The sequence below is a fragment of the Neolamprologus multifasciatus genome, chromosome 22, assembly GCF_963576455.1.
Source record: "Neolamprologus multifasciatus chromosome 22, fNeoMul1.2, whole genome shotgun sequence".
Classification (NCBI taxonomy): Eukaryota; Metazoa; Chordata; class Actinopteri; order Cichliformes; family Cichlidae; genus Neolamprologus; species Neolamprologus multifasciatus.
In genome coordinates, this window is record NC_140459.1 from 605,001 (window position 1) to 625,046 (window position 20,046).

At 48.5% G+C, this 20,046-nt stretch overlaps 1 protein-coding gene and 1 long non-coding RNA gene across 4 annotated transcripts in view; both read right to left on the bottom strand.

The window, feature by feature from the left end:
• Positions 1 to 20,046, bottom strand: part of LOC146492466 (uncharacterized) — a 364,885-nt gene that overhangs the window by 215,905 nt on the left and 128,934 nt on the right. The window lies entirely within an intron of this gene.
• Positions 1 to 20,046, bottom strand: part of LOC146492472 (glutamate receptor ionotropic, kainate 5-like) — a 193,198-nt gene that overhangs the window by 61,165 nt on the left and 111,987 nt on the right. For 2 of the 3 annotated variants that reach the window (XM_085148519.1, XM_085148518.1), the window contains exon 3: positions 11,624 to 11,782. In XM_085148519.1, coding sequence (XP_085004645.1) covers positions 11,624 to 11,732 — 109 coding nt within the window. In that variant the 5' untranslated portion in view covers positions 11,733 to 11,782. Of the gene's footprint in view, positions 1 to 2,106; positions 2,135 to 11,623; positions 11,783 to 20,046 lie in introns of those variants that run through there. The other variant, XM_085148520.1, reaches the window with a different exon arrangement.

Genomic DNA, 20,046 nt, shown 5'->3' on the forward strand with positions numbered 1-20,046 from the left:
ATAGACCCAACAATCATATGACCCCCTATGAGCAGCACTTTGGCGACAGTGGGAAGGAAAAACTCCCTTTTAACAGGAAGAAACCTCCAGCAGAACCAGGCTCAGGGAGGGGCGGGGCCATCTGCTGTGATTGGTTGGAGAAGGAAGACAGGATAAAGACATGCTGTGGAAGAGAGACAGAGGTTAATAACAGATATGATTCAATACAGAGAGGTCTGTTAATACATAGTGAGTGAAGAAGAAACACCCAGTGCATCATGGGAGCTTTAGTCTATTGCAGCATCACTAAGGGAGGATTCAGGGTCACCTGGTCCAGCCCTAACTATATGCTTTAGCAAAAAGGAAAGTTTGAATCTTAAAAGTGGAGATAGTGTCTGTCTCCTGAATCCAAACTGGAAGCTGGTTCCACTGGTTTCATCCCAGCGGTCGAGTTAGATGGCAGCCATGCTGTGAGTGTGGCTAAAGTTTTAACTGAAGACCAGAGTCCAGTTAGCGCAACGAAGCAAGAAAAGAGAGAGAGCCACGAGCTGCTGTGCCTGCCGGCATCTCTTTTTACCCACCATACAGATGCAAACACCAGCGTCTGGCTCACACAGCCTGAGAGCAGACTGCTGTCACCTCCATCTCTTCTGTGCAGAGCCCCCCTCTCTTCACCTGAAGACACCAGGTGATCAAGTGTGCCGTCGCTCAGATCCCAGCTGCCTTCTCCTCGGTATAACCAGCACCATCCCATCAGCAGCAGCATGACGATGCAGAAAAAATAGATTTGATACGTGTCCCCGTCAACAGGAAGTCGAGGGAAGCTGCAGCACTGACAGGAGCTGCACACAGCCCAGCCGCCGGCTGTGTGCTGTGACACCTGCCACGTTTATTCCTGCTGCGCCCTCCCACCAGACTCCTGAGCAGGCGTGCGTTAGGAGAGCGGGCAGGAAGTGCACATAAACAGATGGGAATGTTGAAACCGTGATCCGCTCATTTACTGTACGTCCAGAGGGCGAACGAGCTGACGAGGTGCAGACCGCCGCTGCTGAGGCCTGATGGGAAAACCACACGACACAGTGGTGTTCTCCAGGTTAAACACCACTTCAGGATAACAAGGACCGAGTCCATCAAAGGGACAGCTCAGAGGGGCTGGGGGTGATGATGAAGAGGGAACGAGGAAGACCTCAGAGGAGGTTCATGGCAGTGCGATCCACCGTTCCACACGAAGAGATTAAAAATCAAAGTGGAAATGCTGCTGAGGTAACGAGCAGGAAGCCCGTCCTGGATTTGATTTGTGTTTCGTAAATAATTAACAGCTCTCGAGGCGATTTATCGGGGAACGTGAAGAGAGCCAGATGGTTCGTGCTGACCTGTGCGACCTTCTTAGAGGCGACGCCGTGAAGCTGAAAGTCTAAAGATGAGGAAGATGCCTGCAGCGTCTTCTGATGGGAACAGCCGTCCTCCTCCCACTGGACCTGCAGCCACGTGTTCTGCTTCAGTGAGGCGAGCAGGTGAGCGCAGCGCCAAAGACTCCGGATCAGAGGCAGGAAGTCCCGCCTTCACCGCACACTCGTTGGCGGTTCCCCACACAGTGAGGCAGACAAGCAGAATCATTATCGTCATTAATATAAAGCAGGCGAGGGAGCAGCTCACTCACAGTCACACACTTCCTCCTGAGCGCGAGCTCTTACATCTGCTCGCTCACAGAGTCATTGTCATCTCATGATTACAACGATTATCTCTAATTAGGATTTATCACCTTGTAATCCCGACTCTGCAGATTATTCTTATGATTTACTGTCTGATAATCACAGCTCACCGTCTCATAGCCAGAACGTCTGGTGGCTTTATGGCACATCCTATCATCACTAAGAGATAAGACTTCATAACAGTGAGACCAAACCCATCACCGCGGCACTTATTCCTAACATTTATCACATTAAAGAAGTAAAACTGGGGCCGTGTGATTGTGTGATAAGTGCCTGCATAATGTGAGTCACAGAGGATGACCCTGATTACACTGCTGCTGCCGCTCACCCCACGGGCCTCAGCGAGGTTGAGCATCAGAAATCAGCTGCAGAGAAGCCGTGTTTCTAAAAGCTCAAGAGTTCAAGAGCTTCTGACCTGTTGTTGCCATTGGAGGTAATCAGGGAAATTCCTAATCCGAGTATGGAAGCAACAGGCTGACATTAGCATTCCTGGAGCTGCTAATGTGACTAATGAGGTCCAAGTCCAGGGTTACAGCCCGGCCTCGGTGCTCAGCCTCCTTTTATAACCGTTTTACTCTCACAGCTTGACACAGAAAAACATTTCTCTGAAAGGAAACGTGCTTTCTGGGAATTTCTCTGTTTAGCATGTGGCTAAAACAAAGCCAACTCCAGCCAGGTTAAAGGTTAAAGGTTAACCCTTTAACCCTTTAAAATGGAGCGGGCACGCTCCGTTTTGCGTAACTATTTTTAAATCCCGGTAGCTCTGCAACCACGTGAGCTCAGTCATTTTTTTTGCATATGAAACCGGAGGAGTTGTACTTACATCTTATGCCATCAGCTTGTCCTCGGTCACAGTTTCCTTCCACATATAGTTTTGCAAAAACTGCATAAAAAGCACTTGCAGCAACAAAAACATAATATTCCAGAAACACGCTTTGTCGATCCGATCAGCTGTTTGTAACACTTCCTAGTCCATCAGAGCGAACTTTTGCATGTCCGTCATGACCTGCCCGAAACCGGAAGTGACGTCATTTTCGCGGAAATGTAGTTTTTTACCATCAGGGCCTCATGAGCCTATACTGGTGTTTTTAAAAGTTATCTTTGACTTTATGACTTTCTGTGTGGTTTCTGGGATGCTTAGGACTCATATTGCACTGCTGGAAATAGTTTATTTTGATGCAGATGCTGCTTTTTTGCAAATTTGCATCATAATATTTATTTTCGTTTTTCCTGCAGTGTATAAAAATTGGTATATTTCAAAAATAAAACTATGAAGACACTCAAAATAAATTTCCTGTGGTGGGAAACTATTTTGTGCAACTTTGTTGTATTTACAGTTTTGAGGGATAAGCCTCTTAAATTTCTCTAACTAGAAATATATGTTAAAAAACAAAAACGATTTTCAATTTTTTTGTAGTTTATTGCACTTTTTTGCAATTTATGTAATTACTATGCACTTAATGCAGACATATTATTAAAATTTAGGCTATAATGGTTGTATTGATGTATATCAACTAGAGATGGACCGATCCGATATTACGTATTGGTATCAGTCCGATACTGACGTAAATTACTGGATCGGATATCGGCGAGAAATAAAAAATGTAATCGATCCATTAAATATCAAAAAAGCACCTCACAAAACTTGCTACGCGGCGTAACTCGGCTCATAACCGCAGCACGTAGCAGCAGTGTGCATCACGTGATAGAGCGGCTGTGTGTATTTGTAGCCTTGCTAGCAAACCAGCATTTCATCTATGAGGACGTTTTCCCAGAGAGAAGTAAAGCAAGTGTGTAAGTTCATCTCTGAATGTTTGTAAAGCGTTCCCACGTTAAGCTTAACAACCATACCTGGAGCGACTGCCTCTCTCTCTCTCTCTCTCTCTCTCTCTCTCTCTCTCCTGCTGCTTCAATCGTGAAACAGCTTAATGATCAGCTGATCGGCTTTTCTGTGCGAGTCCGTCTCTCTTCTTTGTTTTTGGCCCACTTCTCACCAGAAAGAGGAAACCAGCGGCTGAACAACCCGTTTAAGCTTGATAAGCTGTTGTTAGAATTTATTTAATATTACTTTCTACAGCAGGATCTTTTTCTAAGTAACTGACGGCTGGTAATTGTGCAGGGGCGGATCTAGCAAAGTTTAGCCAGGGGGGCCGATAGGGCATGAACAGGGAAAAGGGGGCACAAAGACATACTTTTCTTTCTTATTCTCATTTAAAATGTCGAGCTTTTAATAAATAATTATCTGAATCTTACACCCAAAGTTTTAATCTTGTGTAAAATATATAGAAGTCCATTACTGTATATACAGTGGGGCAAAAAAGTATTTAGTCAGCCACCGATTGTGCAAGTTCCCCCACTTAAAATGATGACAGAGGTCAGTAATTTGCACCAGAGGTACACTTCAACTGTGAGAGACAGAATGTGAAAAAAAAATCCATGAATTCACATGGTAGGATTTGTAAAGAATTTATTCGTAAATCAGGGTGGAAAATAAGTATTTGGTCAATAACAAAAATACAACTCAATACTTTGTAACATAACCTTTGTTGGCAATAACAGAGGTCAAACGTTTACTATAGGTCTTTACCAGGTTTGCACACACAGTAGCTGGTATTTTGGCCCATTCCTCCATGCAGATCTTCTCAAGAGCAGTGATGTTTTGGGGCTGTCGCCGAGCAACACGGACTTTCAACTCCCGCCACAGATTTTCTATGGGGTTGAGGTCTGGAGACTGGCTAGGCCACTCCAGGACTTCCAAATGCTTCTTACAGAGCCACTCCTTTGTTGCCCGGGCGGTGTGTTTTGGATCATTGTCATGTTGGAAGACCCAGCCTCGTTTCATCTTCAAAGTTCTCACTGATGGAAGGAGGTTTTGGCTCAAAATCTCACGATACTTGGCCCCATTCATTCTGTCCTTAACACGGATCAGTCGTCCTGTCCCCTTGGCAGAAAAACAGCCCCATAGCATGATGTTTCCACCCCCATGCTTCACAGTAGGTATGGTGTTCTTGGGATGCAACTCAGTATTCTTCTTCCTCCAAACACGACGAGTTGAGTTTATACCAAAAAGTTCTACTTTGGTTTCATCTGACCACATGACATTCTCCCAATCCTCTGCTGTATCATCCATGTGCTCTCTGGCAAACTTCAGACGGGCCTGGACATGCACTGGCTTCAGCAGCGGAACACGTCTGGCACTGCGGGATTTGATTCCCTGCCGTTGTAGTGTGTTACTGATGGTGACCTTTGTTACTTTGGTCCCAGCTCTCTGCAGGTCATTCACCAGGTCCCCTCGTGTGGTTCTGGGATCTTTGCTCACCGTTCTCATGATCATTTTGACCCCACGGGATGAGATCTTGCGTGGAGCCCCAGATCGTGGGAGATTATCAGTGGTCTTGTATGTCTTCCATTTTCTGATGAGCGCTCCCACAGTTGATTTTTTCACACCAAGCTGCTTGCCTATTGTAGATTCACTCTTCCCAGTCTGGTGCAGGTCTACAATTCTTTTCCTGGTGTCCTTCGAAAGCTCTTTGGTCTTGGCCATGGCGGAGTTTGGAGTCTGACTGGTTGAGGCTGTGGACAGGTGTCTTTTATACAGATGATGAGGTCAAACAGGTGCCATTCATACAGGTAACGAGTGGGGGACAGAAAAGCTTCTTACAGAAGACGTTACAGGTCTGTGAGAGCCAGGGATTTTCCTTGTTTGAGGTGACCAAATACTTATTTTCCACCCTGATTTACGAATAAATTCTTTACAAATCCTACCATGTGAATTCATGGATTTTTTTTTTCACATTCTGTCTCTCACAGTTGAAGTGTACCTCTGGTGCAAATTACTGACCTCTGTCATCATTTTAAGTGGGGGAACTTGCACAATCGGTGGCTGACTAAATACTTTTTTGCCCCACTGTAGTAACTGTTAAGTCTAATATACCCTAGTAAGCTATAGTACTTTTTACTTTGGGAAGATACCATCTGTGCAGTCTGCAATTCTGTTGAAGAAAGATGTTGAATCTATTTAATTATTCTTGAAAAATAATTTATTTTTGTGCATTTTCCCCCTGCATCAAATTAAATTTGATTACATCGATTAAGCATCATGAGGTGGAGGGTGGTTCCCTATTTTTTTTTTTTTTGCTGGGAGTTTGCAACCCTATTAGTTAGGTTGCTTAAAATTTCTTCTAAGTACTCTTTAAAATACCAGAATAGGGAGGATGGAGCAGGTTTAACTTTATTAGATTGATCAGTATTGCTGAACTATGACATATTTTGGACGCAGTGTATTTTTTACATACAGGTATAAAAGAATAGCTTTAGTGTTGTTATTTATTTAAACTTGAGTATAAACTTATACAAAATGCAGCAAGATATTAAAAAAACGTTTTGTTGATTAAAAAACACACTATATCGGATTCATATCGGTATCGGCAGATATCCAAATTTATGATATCGGTATCGGACATAAAAAAGTGGTATCGTGCCATCTCTAATATCAACTTGAAATGCTCCCAAAAATGGCTCCACAGCAGGTAAAAATATAATATAAGCTCTGGCGGACTTGGTTCTATGGTAGGTCTTAAAGGGTTAAAGAGTATTTGAGTTCAACATGATTGTTTTCCACACGTTTTCAGAGTGAAATGAATAAACTAGTCCCTCCGACCCTCAGCACTGTGTTGCGTTTGCAGGGTAACATGCTCGTTTGTTCGTTTGGGATGAACGTATTCTCTGCTTCTGTCTGTGTTTTCTGTGAATTACCTCCTGACAGCCTCGTTTACCACCTCCGAGCTGCACTCAGATTTAATAGCAAATTATGCTGTTTCAACTTCACTCGTTACCCCGGCGGTGCGGGAATGCCTTCGCTCCCGTCTTGCTGCCCGCCGGTACAGAGGCGTCATCTCGTATTTATGAAACGAGGCCGCCACGCTGTGCGTTTCGTCTAACCTGAGACGTAAAAGTCCTTTTATCGAGGCAAAAAGACGGATTTTATTCAGCCCCGGAGGTGGTGTACCTTCACTAAAAATTGACAAATAGGTTTTCTTGTCACTTCCCACCTCTGAGGTCCGTGTAGTTGACATGATTTGATAGGAGTGTGGAAGCGTGGACTCCGGGGGCCGTGGTAGGTCGACAGACGAGACAAGGCAGAAGGAAGAATCAACACAACCGATCGCTGTGCCGGCTGGAATCACAGCACTGCTGCGATCCTCTGGTGGCAAACAAGACGCTCACGTTATTCAATATACACAGAGTGGGTTTGTGTTTCCACCAGACATATCGATTTTTTTCCCACCCTGGTGGCTTAAAATTTGGTTTCTTTAGCGAGCTGTGATGTGGCGGGAAAAATAGCGAAGAAACGATCTTGTCAGAGCCAAACAAAGAGTTCGAGCTGACGTCTGTTATTTCGGTCTCTCAGGCTCCATCGATTTTCAAAAACCTGGTGATTTGGCTCCACGGTGATTATCAGTGATTACAGTCCAACAGGTCCTGGACAGATTTAGATCAATTTGTTTGACAGACTCAAGTCGAGGGGAGTGCCTCAGACATGGGAAAAGTACTCCATGGCATCCAAAATGCTCACAGTTCCCAGTGCTGTGATTCACAGTAGCTTCATGCAAGCTGCAGGAAAGCCTGACCCTTCACCCCGCAGGTCCCAAGAGTCTACACCACCATCTGGTCTGAAGGTTTTACGTTTCAGTGTTTGTGGATTTTACAGACTGCGTCGAGTGACAGAGAATCCAAAGAGAAAGTGAAAAACAAACAGGAAAATCCAACAAAGGCACGGAGGCCTGGGAATATACGCGGTATGGAAACAGCTGCTCTGATTAAGACTAAAGAGGAGAGAGACTCCCGTGGTTTCAGAGACTTCCTGTTTCTGTAATGAAATGTAATTCACACATGCAAATCAGTTCATAACTCTCGTGTCATGTCGGTGGATTCTTGGTGAATATTCAGCCTCGTCATTAAAATGAAATTCACAGCTGTTTGTTTCTTCGGACGTGAGCAAACTTACAAACCAGGCATCGATGCAGCTGTTTCCTGCAGGTTTTTTACTCTGAGGACATTTCAGCTGTTTGTGCTCTTTGGAAGAACGTCCACACGCTGCTGTCCAGGTCAGCAGGATGTTGTCCAGGTGTGGACGTCAGACCGACCTGACATGTCTTTGGCTGAAGGTGTAACATTTATATTCAGCTTGGATTCCCCTTCAAAGTGAGACATAAATAAAAAGTGACACCTTAAGTGAAGAAATAAGAGCTGCCCAAAGTGTGAAAAATGTACTTTGAGTTCATTTTTCAAAAATAAATCTGCAGTGACAAACTACCTTTTGCACCGGCGCCGCTGTAGTTTGGAGATATTTAATGATGAGCATAAGCTAATGATTGCTTCAGAAAGACTGATAGCACAGGCGGAAATAATTCATGGCAATTTTTAGCAGCAGCTGAAGGACACTGATGCTGCTGAATTGTTAAAATCCTTCACTGCAATATTTATGCTTCCCGCTCGGATTTTAATCCTGCGAGAGGAGGAAGTATCTGCATGATGATGTCACTTAGATTTATCTCCGTGCTCGTTGAAAAATGAAACGCTGTAAGTCATCCAGGAACAGCTGCTGCGATGCTGAAACCCACCACAAGCTGCAGTCCCACCAATGTCCACTAGAGGGCAGCACCAATGTACATTTTATCAGCGCTTATAGTTTGCATTATTAGGGGCGTGGCCTCTTTGACTGGGAGGTGTATGGAAGCGGTTAGAGCTGCTAGCTATCTGCTAGCTATCTGCTAGCTATCTGCTAGCTGAGCTGGATGTCTGGGCCGTGTTTGGGCTGTTGGAGAGTTTGTAACGACATCATGTGACCGCTGTGAGGTCACTGTACTAACAGAGCGTGCAAGAAGGCGGCACTGTGGTTTTGTTGAGTGAAAGTCGAGATGATTGGATGTTGCTGAGCACCAATGAGTAGGTCCTCTGTGTCTGCGTGATACGGCGCGCTAACCAAAGCAGCTAACATTACCTGAAGTTTGAGCATGCTAACAGCTGACTAAAACAACAAGTTGGTAGAAGCTGAAATGCTTAAAGTGAGACGAAAGGAGCCGTCGCACAGCCGAGGACGATGGTGGATCCTCGATGAGATGGTGCTAATGCAAAGCAACCGTGTGGCGCTGTAGCGCGCCAGCAAACAGCGAGATTGTTTCCACGGTACTAAGCACGCTATTTGCCATAATAAGTGGCTGTGTTTCAGATGCCCCGTCGATGCTTCATCTACAGTGAGGCGCTGCTATCTGAACCAACAGCTCTCTGACTGCAGTGATAACGTTGACGCCTCTCCTCTGATCGATAATTGGCGGGAGCTCTTTATTGACCCGTGAGCTGCCGTGGCGACTCGGTCGGAGACCTGCAGCACGAAGTCAGAGTTCCTCTAATTACCAACGCCGTCTCTGTCTCATCTGGGTCGTCTCTCTGCGTGACGGCGAATCGTCTCGTGTCTGATTGATGATCCGAGCAGGGTCATGCGGTGCGATTGCTGTTTGTGGGACGCGGCGCTCGTAATTACTTTCACTGAGGTTTGTTTGCACAGATCAAAGATGAACTCGTTTCCCTCAGATGCAAATGTCCTTCGTGTGTTAGAAGAGCGTCCTCGTGCTCAGGGTGGTGTTCAGGTCAGGAAACAGCTGCTCACAGAGAATAGAAACACAAAACCATGAGAATAATCACACCAATCACTGAAGCACAGTGTTGTGACTGCACTCTGTGGCTGCAGGACAAACACATTTAAAACGTAAAAAGTTTTCTTTGAAAGGAAACTATCATAAAACTGTGGTTTTTTGGAAACACACGGCGTGTTTTTATGTCTCTCCCATGGTGAACCTTTCCTCGTGTCCCTGACAGCGGCATGCGTCTGTGCAGAGTAAGAGGACGCAGATCTGTTCCCAGCTGATGTTTCAGCCTCCAGCATCTGTCGCAGGACAAACCGAGCATGCGTTTGACTGCTGACGGTTTGCCATCATGAGCTCAGTCTTTGAATTACCAAAACACTTTCCTGCCGTCCTTTTCATTTCCCGACCACCGAATCAGGAGCCCTGAAAATCTGGTTACGGCTGAGTGTGTTGGAGTGGAACTGAATGAGATTTTGCAGCAGCTGAAGAGAGAAGTGCAGCAGAAAGGAAACATTCACGCACCTGAGGTCAGAAACAAACCGTGTGACGCTCTGTCAGTACGCAGTGGTCAGAGAAATGCTTTGCTCAAAGGCAGCTGATCAGTACAAACCTGTGCTGAGAAAAACGGCAATTTTACCTCTTTTCTGAAACTCGTGTGAACACGGCGAGCCTGAAGACACGGTATCGATCCACGCTGTGAGGGAGTCATGTAGGACAGGCTGCCGAGGCTCAGCTGGGAGCCAGAGAGCGACCAATGAGGCTCCACACCTGCGTCTGCAGGTCAAAGGTCAAGGCTTTTGCTGCTTTTATTGAATTCCAAGCCAGAAGGCCAGCTTCCTATTGTGTGTGCGCATCAGTCAGCTGGTATTAACAGTGAGACAGTGAAAGGTGAACCTTTGGTTGCCATGGTAGCCTCGGTTTAAGCGTCTGCTGGTTTTGAAGCCCCGCGAGATACAAAAGGAGCAGGGATTTGAACTCGAGGGTGAGAGATGAGCAGGGAGAAAATCCTTATCGGCTGAACTCATACTTGCAGCGTTAAGTCTCTGCTGTTACTCGAGTCGATCTTCCTCCGCGGGACGAGCAGCGAGGGGTGCTGACAGCAGAGCGGTGCCCAGGCCTCGCCGTGATCACGCAGACGCTCCCCGATCCAGTTTCCTCTCGGTTTAGTTCTCCCTTACAAATGAAGAAACCCAGGACGGCAACGAGGAGACGCGCAGAGCGAGCGGGAACAAAGGGAGGCCTCGAGAGGCTCGTAACAAGACAAACACAGCAAAGAGATCGTGGGAGAGGACTCAAGATGGCAAACAGACGGCGGTGGGAGGCGAGAGGAGAAACGAGAGCAGAGGAGCGCTCACACGGCGGAGACGCTGCTCATCCTTCAGCGCGTTCTGTGGAAAGAACGAACACAATGCACGTGTTCGACTTTCGTTCCCACAGAAAATACCGCTGCGTCATTTCTGTCATCTATGCCGGCGCGTCACACACACAGACTGCAGCTGCAGTGTTTCTCATTTACAGCTTCTTAAATACGCAAAAATGACCGAGTCACTGAAATACGAGGTTAAACCCGTCGCAGCGTTTACATCTGTTTGTGGCTCGAGATCAGTGAGCGTGAGCCTGCAAAAGAAAGGTGCACATCACATCCAGAAGAAGAAGAAGTGACTGCAGCGAAAGTTCACGATCTTGTTTTCATAACTGAAATTCAAATGTGACCGATCGCCATGAAACCCAGCGTTGATGGTGTGGAGTGGGTGGAGCTCTGTAAATGAACCAGGCTGAACAGTGAAGGTGCAGCGAGCTCACTTTAACTAAGAGGCAATCCCATGCACGTCCCGCTCGACTCGACGGCGCAAAAACTTTTAGTGTTTGGATGAAAGCTCCTGTTTGGTGGACAGCAGAGAGGAACCTGAGCTTTCACCTGTCAGCACGTTGAAGCAGAGCCTGACGGTCCCGTTAGAGCAGCTTTGAGCTGGATCAGAATCAGCTGTGCTGAGCATGTATGGAAGTGCACATGCAAGGAACTTCTTTTCTCTGTGCTTAACAGGACAGACAGTAGTGACAGCAGCAACACACGTACAGCACATTCATACTCATGTGTGTGAAGATGCTGAGAAACATTATGGATGAAATAAGGTGACATGCTGGCCTGTATACAGCTGTACGTACAGCACACTCAGACTCAGGCCGGGTGGATGTGTGAGTGCAGACTTCTGTCTGTGGGAGTGTCGGGGTCAGTGAACACTGAGACGGAGCAAGTGGGATTCAAACACGCGTGACGTCACTCACCCATGCGGACGGCAGAGAGGGTGTTGGCCTGGCTGAAGGAGAGCGGCGCCATGGTCAGCAGCGAGGCGACGGTGTAAATCGACAGCAGCAGTGCTGGCAGAGCCGGCATCTTCCACCGCTCCTCATGGAGAATGGTCTGCTGGCTGCCTGTACCGCCACCTGCAGGACAGGAGGACAGGTGAGATCCAACAACTCAGTTCACACGTTTCAATCGTTCAGCAGAACAGACTTCAGCAGGAAATCCTGCATGTGACGGTAGCACAGCACATCCACACTGACACAGTTACGGCCCCCTGCACTGCTGTACGGCCCCGAGGACGCTGCTCTTCACCGAGGAGGAAACAGCGTCAGAGGAAACAGAGTCAGAGGAAACAGAGTCGGAGGAAACAGTGTCGAAGGAAACAGAGCGTCGGAGGAAACAGCGCCGGAGGAAACAGATCGGAGGAAACAGAGTCGGAGGAAACAGAGCGTCGGAGGAAACAGAGCGTCGGAGGAAACAGCGTCGGAGGAAACAGAGTCGGAGGAAACAGCGTCGGAGGAAACAGAGTGAGAGGAAACAGCGTCGGAGGAAACAGCGTCGGAGGAAACAGCGTCGGAGGAAACAGAGCGTCGGAGGAAACAGCGTCGGAGGAAACAGAGTCGGAGGAAACAGCGTCGGAGGAAACAGCGTCGGAGGAAACAGAGTCGGAGGAAACAGAGCGTCGGAGGAAACAGAGCGTCGGAGGAAACAGCGTCGGAGGAAACAGAGTCGGAGGAAACAGCGTCGGAGGAAACAGAGTCGGAGGAAACAGCGTCGGAGGAAACAGAGCGTCGGAGGAAACAGAGCGTCGGAGGAAACAGCGTCGGAGGAAACAGAGTCGGAGGAAACAGCGTCGGAGGAAACAGAGCGTCGGAGGAAACAGAGCGTCGGAGGAAACAGCGCCGGAGGAAACAGAGCGTCGGAGGAAACAGCGTCGGAGGAAACAGAGTTGGAGGAAACAGCGTCGGAGGAAACAGCGTCGGAGGAAACAGAGTCGGAGGAAACAGCGTCGGAGGAAACAGATCGGAGGAAACAGAGCGTCGGAGGAAACAGCGTCGGAGGAAACAGCGTCGGAGGAAACAGCGTCGGAGGAAACAGCGTCGGAGGAAACAGAGTGAGAGGAAACAGCGTCGGAGGAAACAGAGTCGGAGGAAACAGCGTCGGAGGAAACAGATCGGAGGAAACAGAGCGTCGGAGGAAACAGCGTCGGAGGAAACAGCGTCGGAGGAAACAGAGTGAGAGGAAACAGCGTCGGAGGAAACAGAGTCGGAGGAAACAGCGTCGGAGGAAACAGAGTGAGAGGAAACAGAGTCGGAGGAAACAGCGTCGGAGGAAACAGCGTCGGAGGAAACAGCGTCGGAAGAAACAGAGTCGGAGGAAACAGATCGGAGGAAACAGAGTCGGAGGAAACAGAGCGTCGGAGGAAACAGCGTCGGAGGAAACAGCGTCGGAGGAAACAGATCGGAGGAAACAGAGCGTCGGAGGAAACAGAGCGTCGGAGGAAACAGCATCGGAGGAAACAGAGTCGGAGGAAACAGAGTCGGAGGAAACAGAGTCGGAGGAAACAGAGTCGGAGGAAACAGAGCGTCGGAGGAAACAGCGTCGGAGGAAACAGCGTCGGAGGAAACAGAGTCAGAGGAAACAGATCGGAGGAAACAGAGTCGGAGGAAACAGAGCGTCGGAAGAAACAGCATCGGAGGAAACAGAGTCGGAGGAAACAGTGTCGGAGGAAACAACGTCGGAGGAAACAGAGTGAGAGGAAACAGAGTCGGAGGAAACAGCGTCGGAGGAAACAGCATCGGAGGAAATAGCGTAAGAGGAAACAGCGTAAGAGGAAACAGCTTAAGAGGAAACAGAGTGAGAGGAAACAGAGTGAGAGGAAACAGAGTCGGAGGAAACAGAGTGAGAGGAAACAGAGTCGGAGGAAACAGAGTCGGAGGAAACAGCGTCGGAGGAAACAGAGTCGGAGGAAACAGCGTCGGAGGAAACAGAGTCGGAAGAAATAGCGTAAGAGGAAACAGCGTAAGAGGAAACAGAGTGAGAGGAAACAGAGTCGGAGGAAATAGCGTAAGAGGAAATAGCGTAAGAGGAAACAGCGTCGGAGGAAACAGAGTCGGAGGAAACAGAGTCGGAGGAAATAGCGTAAGAGGAAACAGCGTCGGAGGAAACAGCGTCGGAGGAAACAGAGTCGGAAGAAACAGCGTCGGAGGAAACAGCGTAAGAGGAAACAGAGTGAGAGGAAACAGAGTCGGAGGAAATAGCGTAAGAGGAAACAGTGTAAGAGGAAAAAGAGTGAGAGGAAACAGAGTCGGAGGAAATAACGTAAGAGGAAACAGCGTAAGAGGAAAAAGAGTGAGAGGAAACAGAGTCGGAGGAAACAGCGTCGGAGGAAACAGCGTCGGAGGAAACAGCGTAAGAGGAAACAGAGTCGGAGGAAACAGAGTCGGAGGAAACAGAGTGAGAGGAAACAGAGTCGGAGGAAACAGAGTCGGAGGAAACAGCGTCGGAGGAAACAGCGTCGGAGGAAACAGAGTCGGAGGAAACAGAGTGAGAGGAAACAGCGTCGGAGGAAACAGCGTCGGAGGAAACAGCGTCGGAGGAAACGGCGTCGGAGGAAACACACACACAGACACAGACACTCTGTGTTGATGAGTGCAGTTCTGTCTCCCCAGCACCATCAGCACCATCAGCACCATCAGCACCATCCGAGCTGCTCACAGGCCAAACATCTACAGACTCGACCCAGAAACATTCGGACTGAGGCTGAACCCGATGTTAAATATCAAACCTGACAACGTTTTAAACACATGACCTCGTTCTGAGGAGGTCCTGTGCTAAATCCTTTCACCGCTGCCATGATGGGCCGCCGCAGTCTAATCAACAGTACATTCATTTCTATATCTCAGTAAATCCTGTTCAGGTCTGCGTGACTCACAGTCAAAGGGAGTCAGGATGTTTACTTTTTAATGCAGAGGTAAAATACACAATCTGTACTCTTTCTAAATATTCCTGACACTTCCAGTACCCTGCTTTGTCTGCACACTACAACCTGGGTTTGCCATTTTTATCAGCAATATAAAATATTAATATTAATAATATTATATAATATTAATAACTGTACCATACTCTGTTTTTGTAACTGAGCAGCGTCTCTGACCGCTTCACCTCCTCCGGTCGTTTCGATATTCCCCTCGTGACGCCTGCTGTGGTGGTGGGTGGAGCTCAGACACCATCGCTCAAACAAGCATTTTAAACAAGGATGATTTCACTGCAGAGCTCCTGCGGCCGCCTGATAAATGAGCAGCAGAGAGAGATTTAAAAATGCTAAAAACCATCCCCACCACTGCGTACAGATGTTTAGCAGGCTGTCAGAGTGCAACCACACAACAGGCAACCGTCCACACTGAAGGGGCGTGTCAGAACCACGCTTTGGTTCTGCTGGGATTCACCGTGGGAGGTTCTGCAACACAGCCCACCCACCTGCTGCTCCAGTGGTTTGTTTGGAAGGGCAACCAATCAAGGTGTCTTGAAGGGGGCGGAGCTAAAAGCTGTCAGACACATGGGGATTATTCTGAACTGTGACTCGTGCAAAGCTGCTCCAGCAGAGCTGACATGGCGGCTCCTGGAGAGAATCTGACGGAGAACCGGACGAACAGAAGGTTTAAGAAAGGAGCTGAAAGTGTGGAGGAAAGGACACGAACAAAGAGGGAATATAAGGCGACAGTGTGAGTGACAGTAAACTGGGCAGACGGAGACGTGATGGTGAGATGAGACAGGAAACGAGGAGCAGCCGCAGGCACAAATAAACACATGATGACAACAATTAATTAGGATCTTTCCTACAGGAAGTGCTATCATGTCAGCCGGCGAGCAGAGCCGGCGGGACCCCGCTGATACGAGCCGCCACCGCAGTTCACTGCAGCAGCTCGGAGGCTAATCACAGCCGCAACTCTATTAGCTGCCGTCTCATTTCACTGTGGAGGCATTTAGCTGACACTCATTCGAGGCGACTTACAGCGAGTGCAGCAAAGCGCGAGGCTTTAAAGCGCCGCTTCATCGAGTGAAGATGGCGAGGGTCAGAGCGTCGGCAATCACATGCCGGCAAATATTCCCGAGGACGTGTGAGATGAGGTCTGAATGCCCGGCACGAAGCGGCCGAGGATCAGAGGTGACAGGACAGAACGAGGCAGACAGACAGGAAGTGCCAGGTCATGTGATCAGTGAGTGAGAGCGTGCCGCCGGCACAAAGTAAGGTTCAGAATTTCACCGCCAGTGACATCATAACAGGAAATAAACCCATCAGCCTCTCAGCGAGCACAGTTTCAGAGTTTATCTGCAGCGCTGTCACAGGCAGCGTGTACCGCGCTCACAGGTAACTAACAGCAGTGATGTCACAGGCCTGTTTGAGCCACGTCCCAGAAAGCAACACCACGCACGGCCTGCAGGAGGCGCTGGAGGCCCTGAGTGCTGTAAATAGTACTACTGTACATGCTGTGAAGTAGTCCCGTTGTTGGTATCACAGAGGTGTCCACAGCATGCTCGTCCAAAGCTGATGAGTCGGGCTTGAGACGGTTTCTGCTGTAACGAGCTTCATCTGAAGCTGCTGTTAGTGCCGACTCAGCAGATGTTCCCGTTCCTGTTGTCTCCACTTGGAAATTCCTGCGAGTGCACATTAAATAGTTGAGGAATTAAAGGAGCCGGGAATATCGGCCTGTTTAGGAAAGGTGGTGTTAATGTGGTAGAATATTTTACTGGTGAACAGCCCGACGCCACACGTCAGCAGCAGCCAGCGCTCTTTGTTCACCGGACAACAGAAAACCCTAAAAACAGCTGCAGAGGTTTAGCTCAGCGGGACCGTTTAGCTCGCCAGACCGCTGCCACCGACACGAACACAAAGGTTGGACAAAACCCGTTTTAATCTTCAGAAATCCAAACCTCCCCCTCCGCTGCTCGGACATCACAGCGTCGCCTTAAAGGTTAGATTGTGGCCACTGTTAGCTCAGTGCTATTCCTGTGTATGTAATGCACCACAGTGATGGGGGTGTTTGACACAGCAGAGGGCCTCAGAGGGAGGTGCTCGGGGTGGATGGTGGGCAGGTGGTTGGATATAAATAGCCGTTCTGTTTGCCTCACACTCACATCTGCTCTCGCGCTGACGGGCCGCGAGGCTTCCAGATATGAAGGATGGTGCCTCCTCCACCTTCTCTCTGATGCAATAAAAGAGGAAAAACAAGGCCCCCACCCAACAGACGCGGAGCGTTCCCTGTAAAGCATCCTGTTTGTGTGGTAATGGCCCTTAATGCTCACCTAAATACAGGATATTAGCTTTGTCTGCCTTCAGGGGATAAGGAGATTTTGTTTAGCAGCAGTGGCATCATGAAGAGCGTTGCTGACTCACAGCACTATAATGACATGGTAATCCTCTCATTCAGCCGCTGACACGCGACACATTTGTGCCTTCAGACGACAGCGGGGACGTTTGATTCCTGCACATAAAGCCATCCTTCTGAAAAGTGGCGCTCTGCCGCAGATCCAGCGACAGGAAACGAGGAGACGAGCCGGGCGACACGCTGCGTCCAATTAGAACTTCAGGAAACCTTTTCTGTGGTGGTCAGCGTGCCGGCTTCATGCAGCTCGGTTTTAATCAAAGCTTTGAAACAGAGAGCAGAAGAAAAAGGAGCTTTTCAATCAGACGCCCAGAGTTACAGGCGGCTGTGTAATTCATGGATTTATCTATCAGAGCGTTTCAAAGGCCGTCTCCTAACGAGGCAGCTGCTTTGTTAGGAGACGGCCTTTGAAACGATTCAGCGTTCGATCGAGTCGAGTCTGAAGGCCTCTCGCACATTTAACGCTCAGCTTCGTTCCACTGCTGACCGAACAACAGACAAAAACCCCGTCGTGGTAAATACGATGCTCAGCTTCATCCTACATGGTGGGCGTCATACGGCCAAACCCAACCTCACGTGAAGCTGGACTTCCTGTCAGAATCCCTCAGATATCTGCATCAGAGAGGAAGAAGAGCAGCTTCAACGTCTCTGTTATTTTAAAGAAACGCTGCTGAGGTAAGCGTAACTCAACACATATACACACAACTCTGTGCTCGCTATACAAGAAGGAGACGAATAACATGAACTTAACATCGTTATCAACAGGAAAAGCTGTAAAAGGTCAATTTCAGGTGGTGCCGATCTGGCTCCTGGATGGTGGTGGTATCATCCTGCTCTCTGGTCAGATTTGAGGGGAGGATTATTCAAAGAGAGGAACTCAAAGAAAACCACGGTCCCAGCAGTGGCTCTGCTTCAGGCGTGGAAACTGGAGGCGAGGGTCAAACACCGCAGTTCCTCTAACGGCCACACGGCGCTGTCTATTAGTGAGTCCCATTAGTCAACGTGAGCCTTTAAACTGAGGAAATGCCCTCACAGCTTCAACTGCCTGCTCGCTTCAGCTGCTGCCTGTGCAGACAGAAGCTCCTCCCACTCCAGGAAGTCACATATGAGCAACAATTAGGTAAGAAATGAACGTAATCTATCACATAAATAACTGTTCAGATGTTAAATAAAACAGGCCGTCAGAAACTACATTTAGAGTCGAGTCCCGTGCCCTTCCTGCACTGCATCATACTCAGGTTTCATCGTACGCCCACAGGCTCCGCCTCCTCCAGGTTAGACTGCTTGGGTGCAGCTCCAGCTGCAGCGAGATGCTTGTGCTCCTTCCACCTGCTGAGTTCACGAAAGCGTTGGCCCACTGAACGCGTGTGAGGCTGCGTTGCTCCGGCGTCATCAGTCAGTCAGATGTGCATTTGCATTAAAAGCACTTATGAATAAACACGAACCTGGGTCAAAATCAAGACACAAGAAGTGGAATCCTTCACTGCGCACATCAACGCTGTGGATAAAAACATCAAGTTCACCAGGGAAGACACAAAGGATGACTGTTTGCCTTTCCTGGACTGCGCTGTGCACATTGAAGAGAACGGCAACCTCAACATCGAAGTTTACCGGAAGCCCACACACACGGACCAGTACCTCCTGTTTGACTCCCATCACCCTCTGGAACACAAACTTGGAGTAATTAGGACCCTACCCCACCGGGCAGAACATGTTCCCTCTAAGCCTGAAGGGAAAAAGAAGGAACACACACATGTAAAGGAAGCACTCAAAACGTGCGGCTATCCTAAATGGGCGTTCTTAAAGTCAGCAAAGAGGCACAGAAAAGAAGATCAGACACCAGCGAGGGAGGATAAGAAGGACAGACGCAACAACATTGTCATCCCCTATGTAGCCGGTGTATCGGAGAAACTCAGGAGGGTTTTCTCCAAGCATGACATCCCGGTGTACTTCAGACCCAGCAACACACTCAGACACAAACTGGTTCACCCGAAAGACAAAACGCCAAAACGCAGACTTAACAATGTGGTGTTTGCTGTACAGCAGCGAGGAATGTCCAGACCTCTACATCGGAGAGACCAAACAGCCACTTCACAAGCGCATGGCACAACACAGAAGAGCCACCTCCACAGGACAAGACTCAGCTGTCCATCTGCATCTAAAGGTCAAAGGTCACTCTTTCGAGGATGCCAATGTTCACATTTTGGACAGAGAGGACAGATGGTTTGAAAGAGGAGTGAAAGAAGCATCTATGTCCACTGTGAGCGACCATCTTTGAACAGAGGCGGGGCTTACGACACCAACTCTCTGCCATCTATAATCCAGTTTTGAGTTCCCTTCCCAGACGCCTTAACGCCCACTCACACCCTGGGCCATCTGACCTCAGGAAATCACATGATAAGGTGGGGCCAGGTTTCACAATGAGCTCACCCGAAACTCTGGCTGATTGGGACCCACACCCAGTTCCACACCTTGGCTCAGGCGATTAGAGGATCATCAGGGGTCCTTTTGGTCCCTCTGTGGGGGGAAACTCCCACTAGGTTTATATCTGGGACTCTCCACCATTTGACCTTAGAACTGAAGAAGCTTCTCGGATGAAGGTGAAACGTCTTCAAGTAACTTAAAGAAGTCCAGACGCTTTTCTTTGCAAGCTCCTTAGACTACGATGACCTGGATGACTGAGAACCTTCACAGACAATAAACACGAACAGTTCGCTCGTCCTCATCATCAGGTCCCCGTGTTGTTGTACCTGTCAGAGTGTTGCCTCCTAGGCCTGTCCCTCGAATGGTCAGAGCACTCCCACAGGTGAAACTTTCACCTGTGAAACTTCCACAGGTGAAACTTTCACCTGTGGAAGTTTCACAGGTGTTTTGGACCCACTGTGTCTTCTTATTGACTGAAGCAAGCCGTGTGGCGGCAGTACGGACGCGTTCATCTGAGCTCCTGCTGCAAACTCAGCATGGTCAAAAACTGATGGACCCTCTCCAAGTTACATCAGGGTAGCTGTGGCGTCTGT